At 41.0% G+C, this 12,500-nt stretch overlaps 1 protein-coding gene across 1 annotated transcript in view; it reads right to left on the reverse strand.

The window, feature by feature from the left end:
* Positions 1 to 5,360: 5,360 nt before the first annotated feature.
* The window catches only part of LOC138032101 (uncharacterized), a 16,193-nt gene continuing 9,053 nt past the window's right edge, over positions 5,361 to 12,500 (reverse strand). Inside the window, exons 3-5 of the mRNA XM_068879691.1 lie at positions 7,474 to 8,139; positions 6,268 to 6,564; positions 5,361 to 5,969 (exon numbers count right to left, since the gene is read on the reverse strand). Of these exons, the coding sequence (XP_068735792.1) occupies positions 5,446 to 5,969; positions 6,268 to 6,564; positions 7,474 to 8,139 (1,487 nt within the window). The 3' untranslated portion in view covers positions 5,361 to 5,445. The remainder of the gene's footprint in view (positions 5,970 to 6,267; positions 6,565 to 7,473; positions 8,140 to 12,500) is intronic.

Genomic DNA, 12,500 nt, shown 5'->3' on the forward strand with positions numbered 1-12,500 from the left:
CTATAAACAGTGCAAATAATAATTGACTTTAAGTTCCTGACCTGTATTTTCAACCAAAGCTGATGAAAACCGGTGGTTGAAATGTCAGAGATGTCACCCATTAGTTCTGTACGATAGGTGTTCAAGACCTATGCTCAGATCCCGCTGCCAGTCTTGTTGCTTCGATCGACCCTATATAGATGTTATAACCAGGCACTTCAATCTCCAAATCTGAAACAGAGGCATCTGGCCAAGATTCAGATATATTAAACACGTCGAATTTGTTTGATAAAATAGTATCTTTAATAAGCAAAAAGTGATCCCGGCATTTCAGCGAGCGGACATTGAGGTGAGCAATCTTTACGTTGTTGGTGTTTCTAGTATTTGCCTTCACCGAGCGGTTAAAGGAACCATTCCGACCAGGATTGAGTTCTATGTCGAAGATCAGCTTGAGTAGCGGTAGAAGAGTTACAATACAGTGCACATGCACGCTGTGTTCTTCTAACCTTTGCTATCACAAGCAAGCGTTTGGTCCGCCCTATTGTTATTGATTGTCGGATGAAATAGGAATTGGACTTAAAGCTGTTCTTCTCCAGCTAAATTCCAAACAAAATCAGTGGTAGATGAAGGGCAGCTTGTAGTGCTATGAACTGGTAATAGAGAGACGTTAATCGCAGCAGTAACAAGGAAGAATATTGCCCCGATGAAGAGAGCACGTTTTGGAGTCGCCATTATGCAAATCAATTGATATAAAATGCAGTTTTACCCAAAAATTAAATGCAAATCAGGGGAAAATGCTAAATATAGTGACCGAGCTCCTGGAGTGGAGACTGGGAACTAGGCATTTCAAAGGCCTTTTTCTCCAACATGATCTCTTCTCTAAATTAACGATTATCGTTAATTCTTAATTTGCTTTCAATTTACTAATTAATTTAGGACACTGTGTCCCAGGACTTGTGGTAGCAGAGAAAATAAGGAAATAAAAAAAATCTTATCCGTGGATTGGATTCGAATATGGAGCTTCTACTCCATAAGAACCTCTTCTTTCCGCTTCACCACTGAAGATCAATACAACGCGTTTTCAAAAAAACACATTTTTTAAAGTCTACCATAGAATATCGCTGCTGAAAAAAATATTAGGCCTAGGCTAGGTTAATAATTTAAACCTAAGCTTGGATTTAAAATGTTTAGCTTTGTCGTGAAGTTTGGAAAGCGACCTTTGCAGAGTGTAATATTGTTTGTTGTCGTTTGATAACAGCATTATCAAATGGTGTTTAAAATATTGTTCCTGAGCAGCTAGCGGTGCGGTGGTCAAGTGGTTAGGTGACGGGTTAATAATGAACATGGTTCGAGGTTCGAGTCCTACTTCCTTACACTTGGATTGTCTTTTAAAAATATATGACCATTTCCCATAATCCCTATCAAGCTTTCAGTCTTCTAAATTAACGGTAATAGAAAATTCAGAGCAAATTAAGAATTAACGATAATCGTTAATTCAAGGAAAAGAATGGGTTGTTTTCTCAAAACCTAGCCCTACGACCATAGTTAAAATTTTGGGCATTAGTAAACAATATGAAGACGAGATCGTCAGCATTTTTTTAAAGAGATCTATCAGACAGTTTTGTTTAGTTATTATCAAAAGAGACGAAATTCTACGTTTTCGTATTTGCGGAAAACCTATGTTACAGATTAAACTATATATTTCTATACAGGGTTTTTTTTCTTGGTAAGGAAATCCTGAAATTTTAAGGTGGGATCCTACGGCTAGTTCGAGAAAAAGGCCTTTGAAATGTGTAGTTTCTAGTCCCCCCTCCAGGAGGTCGGTCACTATATTTAGCATTTTCCAATGATATGCATTTATTTGTTGGGTAAAAATACATTTTACATCAATTGCAGAAGAGACATCCTGTTGCTGTTGCGAATCATTTTAATTGTCACTCGGAGCGCTGAAAAAGAAATGACAACTGTGAAACACGGAATGTGCAAGGTCTGGAGCACTTGGCTTTGTTTTTTCCTGGCGGAAATAATCAGAGGACGAATATCGACGCAGGCGGATGGTTATTGTCCTGTGACACGTGACGCAAAGTAGCCAATAAAATCGTGCGAAAATTAATGGCTGAGTTATTCCTATTGATGGTTTGCATTTGACGTCACGGCGGCCATGATGGTGTACAGAACAATGCAGCAAAATATCTTTTGGGAATTGTATTCTATTATTATGCAAAACTTGTGGGGCCATTTTCTATTTGTACACCAACATGGCCGTCCCATGACGTGGATGCAAACCAAGAATAGACCTTACTCGCAATGGCCGCCATGTTGGATTGGCTATTATCGTGCAAATTACTACTCACCTCTGAGGGGGCAAACAACACAAGTTCCAGAGGTTATAACGAACATCTTAGCCACACAGATGATTTGTTTCACGTTCATTGAATGTTTCTCACCTAAGTAGTCCAAATAGACTACTTCGTTGTTTTTTTTTAAAATGAGCAGATAACGAACTAGAAAGTCAAAATGTGAAAGGCAGTCAAAATATATAAAATTATTATAAAAGGTACTTAATTCCAAATTCTAAAATGTACTTTTAGCAATGTTATTTCAATATTTCGACGAGCCGATTTTCCGCAATTGGCCCTTTTTCCAATGTTTGCCTCCTCCCCCCAGCTTAACACATGGCTAATTTGCATGACAATATCCAACAAGGCCGCTATCGTTAATAAGGCCTATCATCATTCGATGTATTTTTCCTTCTTTTTCATTGGCCGAGATCCCACCACGTGACCTTCAAATAACTGTCTTCAAATAAGTGTTTTGCTGCACATAATATTCTGCTCATGCGTAATTTACCTTTTCGGCTTCTACATTTGTTTTCCCAATACAGATCACGTGATAATACTCAGGAGGTTTGGTCTTTTGTTGTGTTAATTAAAATGAGGGCATGCAAGCATGAATATGCCTGCATGCACTCTTTTTAATGCACAAAACAAAGGACCAAGCCTCCTGAGTATTATCACATGATCTGTATTGGGAAAACAAAATGTACAAGCCCAAAAGGTCTATTGAAACCGCGCTTTTCCCGGAAAATGGCAGTTCGCTTTCCTGAGCTTTCAGAAAAAGATTGAATTGTTGGGAATTGTGAAAAATAAAGTTAACTCAGTCGTCAAATGATAAAACAATTATTGAACTCGGTTATCGCAAAATATCGTGATTTGTCAGTGTCTCGCAATTCAATTATTTGCCTCAGCCTTCGGTTTCGGAAAATAATTGATCTGCTCGCCAGTGACAAATCGCGATATTTTGCTCAACCTCGTCCAATAATTGTTAATTGTCTCCCCCTCCAACATGGTGGCGATGACGTAATGAGTAACCTTCGCAGTGACCTCGAAATGTGCACATGAGCATGTGTAGCAAAATTATTTTTTCCTCATTTGACTTGTTCTTTGAGGTAATTATGGTGTGATATACCTTGGTTTTATTAATTGTAGCGATTTTTAAGGAATTGGGAAATTAAATACCTGCGAAGAAAAGTTTTTGCTAAAAGTAACGCCACGAAGTTTAACATAATGTAAAACAACCAAATAACCCATTCCTAACTGTCTGTCTCTTTGTAACCCGCGACAACAAGCTGTTTGCCTCTGTTACTTATTTCTGTGTTCCTTGGCGTGGCCTCCATTTCGATAACAACCACGACTGGAATTTCCAATCCCCCTTGCACAAGAGGTGATCTTCGGTTCTTCGTATCCATAACTTCCTTTTAAACGAACTGAGACTTACCGTTTCTTAATGTAGATCATTATTTTGACAGTTTTTTAATGCGAAATTTACGTTCCGCGATGTATGCCTTTTCCATTTTACGATAATTGATACGGTTGTTGATCTCATACATTTAATGTAATAAACCATTTTCGACATATTAAACTTCAGTTCTAAACAAAAGGCATCATCTCGAGGCTCTGGGAATAAATATAAGGATTTGTATGAGTTTATTTCTCAGCGCCTCGAGAAGATGCCATTTGACTGAATTTTGATATATCGAAATTGGGCTAAAACCTTGGATCAGTTAAATAAAGCGGAGATCGACCTTTGCAGATTACTGTAAATGAAGGCGGAAGATAAAAGTCATCCTCGCACTCATTAGGACCTTTGCATGACCGTGTCACGTGCCCTTGTCAAATCATAATAAGTGGTCGTGGTACAAATTAGATGCCAGAAATGGGGAAAAAACCAGATGACATTAGTTAGAATGTCAGTTTTGAGGGCACTGACGTTTTTATAGTGGTTTGAAAGTTTGAAAAATATAAAAGAATTCTGTGCTGGATCAGCGGCTATTTTCCATATAAATCTCAGTTATTTTTTTGAGCATTAAAATCACTGTAAAACCTCTCACCTAAATGTTAGTGGCCTCAAAATTGACATTCGTACTATTTCATCACGCTCTTTCCATTTCTGGCATCTATTTTGTACCAAAACCATTTTGACAAGGTCACGTGACACGATTATGCAAAGAGCCTATTGTCACTCTACAGACACTTCAAAGATTAGCCAATATCAAAAATACCATAATACTCTTTGTCCCTCTAAAATTTTGCATGAGCATTGTTTTTATTTTCTCTTGGGACTTACAATGGTCTTGGGAGAGACTGGAAACAATGCTTATGCAAAGTTTTGGAGGGACAAACAAAGAGTATTTTTTATATTGGCTAATTCAAACGGAACTTTCTTTCATTACAGTAAATGTACGAGATAAAAAACGGTATTAAACTTCGTGACGTAACACGGCCTCGAATCTTGATTGCCCATAGTCGTACGTCCGACTCCCTTCTGACCAGAAGCTGATGACCTTGAAGCGTTTAACTCTGGTTCTGGTCTTTCCTTATTTGGATGTAACGGAGCTTGCGCATTCCCCCGCGCGTGCAGCGTCGATCTCATTTTTGTCCATACTTGGGCATAAAATTGGTGTCCTAAAATCCTCAGCTTAGTTCCAAGGAAAAGCGTTGCAAGTTACACGCTTCAAGGTTATGTTGTTTTAGTAATGGGCTCGCTATCTCGGATTATCAGCCGATAATCACCTTGACAGACAAAATGGCTGCCAGTAGTCGTTTTGCCACTGTAAGTGAAGATGATTTCGTGTTCAATGTTTTTTTTTCTCTTTTTTGAAATTAAATCACCTGTGTATTTATACTAAAACAATTATTCGTCTCAGGCTCAGTGATTATCGGTGAATATTCACCTCGACTTCGTCTCGGTGAATATTCACCGATAATCACTTCGCCTTTGGCGAATAATTGTTAAATATTCTGATTCAATAGTACGTGGATGCTCACACCTCATTTGTGAGTCAGTGTGGTTAAGGAAAATAAAAATTGGAAAAATTTCAATTAAATTTCTTTATTGAGCACTTTTCGTAATAAATGAAAAAGAAAAAACCAAAACAAAACTTCAAATTTCTTTGCAAGTAAAACGTCAGCACTGAGCTCCAGACGAACCAAAAATCAATGCAGCAATTTGTCCAACTCGCCGATTCCATGGCGAACCAAAGATCGATGAAGATTGGAACTTCACAACTCCGGCACTGGAACAATGTGCCGACGCCATGCCATCGTCGTTGTAAAAACAATAAATGTTTTGTAACCACTCTGGGGTAATTTTGGACGTTGCCGTGTACCAACTACCAGCGAAAAGAAAAATTCCTTGCGAGAAGCGCACTTCAAACGCATCATCAGCGCTGTTCGTGTAACTTACGTTGACGATGTCCTCCGCCATCAGACGTGTATCGTTGTCGTGCAAACGAATTACGACCTTAGCTTTAAGAGGTCGACCACGTTGATCTCTTTTTCCGAGACGCCACATTCGATATCCAAGCAAGGTGACGTCATTGCTGGTTTGGAAGTCAATAGCATCGGTATCGGAGCCATTGGGACCCCTGTAACCCCACGTGATCGCTGTTATACGGCGCGAAGCACTTCGCCAACAGTCGCAAGAAGTTGCTGACAAAAAAGGAAGAAAATGATCATTCCTTTGTTTCATCAGTAATCTTAATCAAAAGAAACGCCGCGGGAAAGTGAAATGACTAATTTACCAAATGTTTTGTATCAAAGAAACCTTAAATGAATACTCAGTGGGAAAAAATTATACCATGCGTATTGCATTTCTTTTAATTGTATGCAACACGTTTTTCACAAGCATTTTATTATACCATACTCTTGGTGACCAGAGGGTAAGAGAGCTTACCCGTATACAGTAACCCTTAACTGTCAACCTAACCAAGGGAAATGAAGTTCCTACCTCTGACCGACAAATGTCCAGTCGCCACAGATGATCCAACAAGGTTTGATGCAGTACAAGTGTACTCTCCTATATCAGAAAGAAATTTCCTGTGATCTAGTTGTTTGATCAGAAGTGTTCTCTCATGTCCATTGATCACGTATTTCTCTCCTGGCACAAGTCTCTTCTTGTTCAATAGCCATTCAATTTTATGTGGCAGAGGATAACCTTCTACTTCGCAATGAAACATGGCTTGGTCTGCTTCGTCTTTAGTCTGATTCGCTGGCGATACTGTCGCTCGCGGGGCGGATATTCTTTCTAAAGAGAAGATTTTTAAGAAAAGAGAACAAAATAGATTGCTATCGTGTTTACATCTTAACTGGCCCCTCTACTCTACAGTACATCAAGCGTGACGCCGATGCAAACGTAAAATACAACATGGCTGCGTTGTCAAATGGCTGAGGACCAAAGTCGTTCAAACGTCATTCTCTATTCTTGGAAACTTTCATTTGTAATTAGCGTTAGCTTTGCACATGTGTTACATGAGGATTGCACTTTTTTAGCCAATCAGAACTGAGTAATCTTCATGTATGTTAGTATTACAAAAGTGAACAAGATATCTAGAGTTGGGATAAAGAAAACCCATATTCTTTGCCCGTCATGAAAGACACAACAAGTATCATCTACGTGCCAGAGTCCAAAAAACAACTTAATAGTAAAGTAGACATTCTTCATGGTGATTTGGGGTCACAAAACGTTATATTACGAAAACCACCGATCCGTGGAATGGGTCCGAATTATTGAGTGACTGTCCCGCCCACTTCAGTTCAACATTTTGATGAAATTCCTTTCCCACGGTGTGTTTTCGCCATTAAAGTGTACCGGAACAACCACAGCAATGGAAAGATACGTTTTCAAAATCATGAGTCCTGGAGGGAAACGGATTAAATTGTCCTAGTCCAGCGAAGAGGTTGTAAGTGCAACAATGGACTCGCTGTTACTTCCAGTGTTAATTTTACCTGTTTACTGCAACGCATAAAACGTGTTGTCCTTACGGACCAATCAGAGACGCTTTTGATTGTTCTTCACGAAAACCAACGAGAAAACACTTTGTTTCACGGTTCCCCAGAGCTCTTCTCTCCCTCCGTCAAGGGAAGCGCTCTAAGGTCGAGAACTCGAGATTGGTAAGGTACACTTCTACAAAAATGAAAAGTTCAAACACCCTACCAGTCGACTTAGAAGATCCAAGAGTGTTGGTTGCAACGCATGTGTACACCCCAATGTCTTTGCTGTTGACTCGGCCAATGATCAGCATTCCATCATCTCTGATTACATATTTATCTCCTGACAAAATTGTTTGATCTTTGAACCGCCATGAAACTCTGGGACGAGGGTTTCCTCCGACTTTACAATTGAATGACACAAACCTATTCGCGTTTTCGTCCTCCCGATATTGCGCGGGTGATATCATCGCATACGGGGCAAACGATGGCGCAACGGATGTTCCCAGGGGACCCCTTGGTCCTGACGGTCCCGTATCTCCCTTGAGACCTCTCGGTCCGGGAGCCCCATTACCCCCAGTCTCACCAGGAACTCCTTTTAGACCAGGGCTGCCTTTCTTTCCTTTCCGTCCGGCGATTCCCCGAGGTCCCCGTGGCCCCGTTTTACCTGGCAGTCCGGGTGGACTTACGGGGCAAAGCTTTTGAGTTGAGTTGCAGTATTCGATAGGAATTAGCTGCAAATTTTCGAAGTACTTGTCCATCTGTTCAAAGTACTTTTCCATCAGCTCAAGTACATTATCGGTCGTGAAGTTGAAATCTGGAAAATCTGGGAAACTGTTTGGTGCCTGCCTTCGACTTCTTGTTCCAACTGATATTTTTCTCGCTTTCTTAGCTGTGGATTGACCAAGAAAAAAATGCTACACTGTTACCCTTTCGCTTTCCTCAACCATCGCAAATGTGCATGTGGCGGGCTGTTTGGGGTTTGAATAGGAGATAAGAACCTCCTCCTTCTGTGAGCCTCACAAAGAAGAGGCCTTGTTTTAAATCTATAGCCAAGAATACATATTTGTGGGTCGAGTTGTTGAAAGCGCGGACATCGCTAAAATCGATTCTTGCATACTACCAGTTTTGGTCACAAAACAAAGCTTCAGACTAATTCTGCTTCGAAAAACTTGCAATCGATCTGTATGTTAAATTGCTACAACCATATAATATTAACTTGCAGCCTTTTTTTCAATACAAAGTCGTGTTCAAACAAGCTCTTCATGACAAAATACTGTCGCAAACTTCCAATATTTTCATTTTTGGAACCACGCCGATCGTGTGATTTGTAAATATTTTCAAATCACAAATGGTTATCTTCAATCTTTTCTAGCAACGGCTTCTGATTGCGAACTGAGTCTTTCAATCACTCAACAGTGATTTGTGTCTGACAAATCGTATCCCGAAAAAACTGCATGTGTTCGTCAATTTTACAAATTGTTTACCCAAATGAAACCGTCCGCTCGCGGCTCTTTTAACAATCAACCTAAATAATTTTCCGCCTAGGTGGGGTAACCCGCCTGTTCATATAAACTCTTATAGTTTCAGCCTCGCATTTACATGATAGGCGAGGTAACCCGCCGAGGCGGGTTACCCCGCCAAGCCGTGCTCGCATTTTGCCATGTAAACGCTTGAAGGTGGGGTAACCCGCCAACCCGGGGTCGGCTCGAGTCACAATATACTGCTTTGGCGGAGGCGTTGCAGCATTAATGAAAAGTGACAAAAAGAAGCCACAGCACGGAAACGTTGAGGCAAAAGAAGGTACTGAGAGTAAAAGCGCATTAACCGTCAAAACCGCCATGGCGGGTCCTTTACCCGCCATGTTGCCTGTTTACGTACTAGTAGCTTGCGCGAGCTATTTTCCGACCCTTCCTAGGCGAGTTACCCACCTCCATGTAAACAGGCATTTAAGAAGGTGCTCCAAAGCTCGATTACACGGCATTTGATATGTGACGCACCGTGACATTTGGCGAGAGTACTAGCACTGTGTAAGTAGTATTTTAGGTACTTCGCGGGTTGTCCAATGCACCCGCATCGAGTCGAATCGTCTTGTCTTTAGACGACTCGTCTTAGAGACTGTCCATTACCAAGACACATGCCAATGGACAACAGGAAGGGTAAGAGGATGGTAAGAAATATTGACGATTCGACTCGAATTGTCTGGTGTTTAGACGACTCGTCTTAGAGACCGTCGATTTGCAAGAACGAGGCATATTCATGTGTACTTCCTTTTGGCCAACGTCCGTTGTTATTGTATTAAACAAAGATTATAGGCTGGCGATCGATTTAAGGTTCTTGGCGTGGTTATTCGTATCGTTTACCCTATGTCTCGGATCTTAATTGCGGCCGGACAGAATATGAGCTTTATTAAAAAACGAGGCAACTATGTGTTTTCCCCTTTGGCCGTCTTCCATTGTTTAACATTCCAAGGCGTATCTGCCTTTGTAGAAAACGAGGATGAGTGGAATCGTTAACATTTCGTTTTCCAAGTGTCCCGTGAATTTACGGTCAGCAAGAGTGGTTTATCGTTTGTCTCAGAGGCTCCCCGCTTTATGAACGAGGCAAGTTCTTTTCCTCGTTGGCTACCTTCCCTGCTTTTAATATTCCCAGGATTACGTCGTATCAGATCTTTCTTCTAGCCGGACGCTCTAAGAACGAGACATGTTCGTTTTTACTTCCTTTTGGCCAACGTTCCCTGTTTATTATTCCCAGGCAAGTAATAAACAAAGATTATAGGCTGCGAATTGCTCTATTAGCAAGGGAAGATTGTAGGCGATCGATTTAAGGTTCTTGGCGTTGTTATTCGCTTCGGTTACGGTATGTCTTGGATCTTCATTGCTTTATTAGAAAAAGAGACAACTATGTGTTTTATCTTTTGGCCACCTTCCGTTGTTTAACATTCTCAGACTAATGTACCAGGATGAGTTTTGTTTTCCAAGTGTCCCGCGAATCGACTGCCAGCAAGACGACTCGACTGAAAGCGACACGACTCGATTCGATTCGAGTCGAATCGTCAACATTTACAAGCAGCCTCTATCGCTGTCTTGCTGTATTTTTTCTTAAGGCGCTGTTACACTGTGCAATTTTTCGTGCAACTTGTTTCGCAACGCCATTTCTACAAACTTTCTCACGTTACGAAACAAGTTGTTTTACGGGTGTTACACTGAGCAACGTTGCATGCAAATTGTTTTGTTTCGATGATCAATGAAGTTGATCGAAGGAACATTTTCATTGGCTGGTGCCGCAAATGTTGCTACACAAGTTGCAGGACAGATGTTACACTGCGAAATGTTCAAAAAATTCGTTGCAACGGTTTCTGCAACTGGTCTCGCAACGTTTTGGTATTTGCAAGGTATGTTGCATTGGGCAATGATTCGTGCAACTTGTCTCGCAATGGCGTTGCGAGACAAGTTGCACGAAAAATTGCACAGTGTAACAGCGCTTTAAGTGTCTCGCGAATCGACTGCCAGCAAGACGACTCGACTAAGAGCGACACGATACGACTCGATTCGAGTCGAATCGTCAACATGTTGTAAGTCCCTGTTGGTTCTTGCGAATCGACTTCAACTTAGTCGAATCGTCAAGTCCAAAGACGAATCGATTCAGTTTGGGTGTATTGGACATGTGTGTACCTCAATTATTCCATCTTGTTCTCGCTGAACAATTCGGGCGAACCATAATCGATTTACTTCGATCTCGCTCACACAAAAAATGAACTGAGCTCAAACGATTTAAGAAGCACTACACCGACACAACGTAACTGTTACTTCGCGCAACGCCCGCTACTACAGTAGAACCTCGATTTAACGAACCTCCATATAACGAAGTTTTCGATATAACGAAACGATATTCTTCAGTCCGGCCAAAGGTACAGTAAAATAAAATTTCTCTTCGAGTGTGTATTTTTAACATGAGAAGAGAAATTTTGTGTCTACTGAGACCGACGTCTTGAAAATGCTGCCCGAGGTCACAGTTTTTTGCTATACGGACCGACCGTTAGCTGGTAAATAGCTTATTTGTTTTTAATAAAAAAGATAATCAACTTTATTTATAGAGGGTAACACAACAGTAATCACTGAAAAACTAGTGGCCCTCTCTCTCTCCCTTCCTCTCTGAAATCACTTTTTTAATCGTTGACTCGAACAGCTCTTAATAGCGAATGCAGTATTAAAGCGACCTACAAACTGAACGTTTGAAGATATAATTTTTTCGGGCGAAAGATCACCTTGGTATTTCATTGGTGTTTATATAACAAAAACAGGTGAAACACTCTAGGAAGAAGTAATCGTTCAGATCCTGAAATGCTGGGTAGCGCAACGTTAAATCGAGGTTTCACTGTACCGCGTGTAAAAACGTATGACGCAACGTGACAAATAGCAAGACGTTTTCCACGATGATGTTCACGTTATCTGCTGTTCTTCGGCCATTCTCTTCTACGTCATCATTACCTACTTGCGGGCATTAGACTGCGAGCAGTCCCTTTAAATCAACAGACTTAACTGATTGGTGTGTTATGAGAAGTACTAATTTTCTACCCGATATGAACCATGTGAGCGTTAGCGCAACTAATGGAAATGGGCCCACACAAGGACAGAAAAAAACTCTAACCAGGGTGGGAATTGAACCCACGACCTTCGGCTTAGATCACCGCTGCTCCACCGACTGAGCAACATGGTCAGACAGGAGCAGGCCGTGAGAACTGAAGATCTTAAAGTCACGGCAATGAACATGTACAAGTACAAAGAAAGGTTACGTTTATACAAACGTTGACCATGTAGCACTTATATTTCAACACACTTAACAGAATAGAGTGTAATGAGAAGTACTAGTTTTCTACCCGATATGAACCATGTGAGCGTTAGCCCAACTAATGGAAATGATCTAACCCGAAGGTCGTGGGTTCAATTCTCACCCTGGTTTTTCTCTGTCCTTGTGTGGGCCCATTTCCATTAGTTGGGCTAACGCTCACATGGTTCATATGGGATAGAAATCTAGCACTTCACATTACTCTATTCAGTTAACTCTGTTTGACACACAAGGACAGAGAAAAACCAGGGTGAGAATTGAACCCACGACCTTCGGGTTAGATCACCGCTGCTCCACTGACTGAGCTAAATGGTCAGACGGGAGCAGGCCGTACTGAAGATGTTAAAGTCTGTCCTCTGTCCTTGTGTGTGTGTCCATTTCCATTAGTTGGGCTAACGCTCACAT

Source organism: Montipora capricornis, chromosome 14 (genome assembly GCF_036669925.1).
Source record: "Montipora capricornis isolate CH-2021 chromosome 14, ASM3666992v2, whole genome shotgun sequence".
In the NCBI taxonomy this organism is placed as follows: Eukaryota; Metazoa; Cnidaria; class Anthozoa; order Scleractinia; family Acroporidae; genus Montipora; species Montipora capricornis.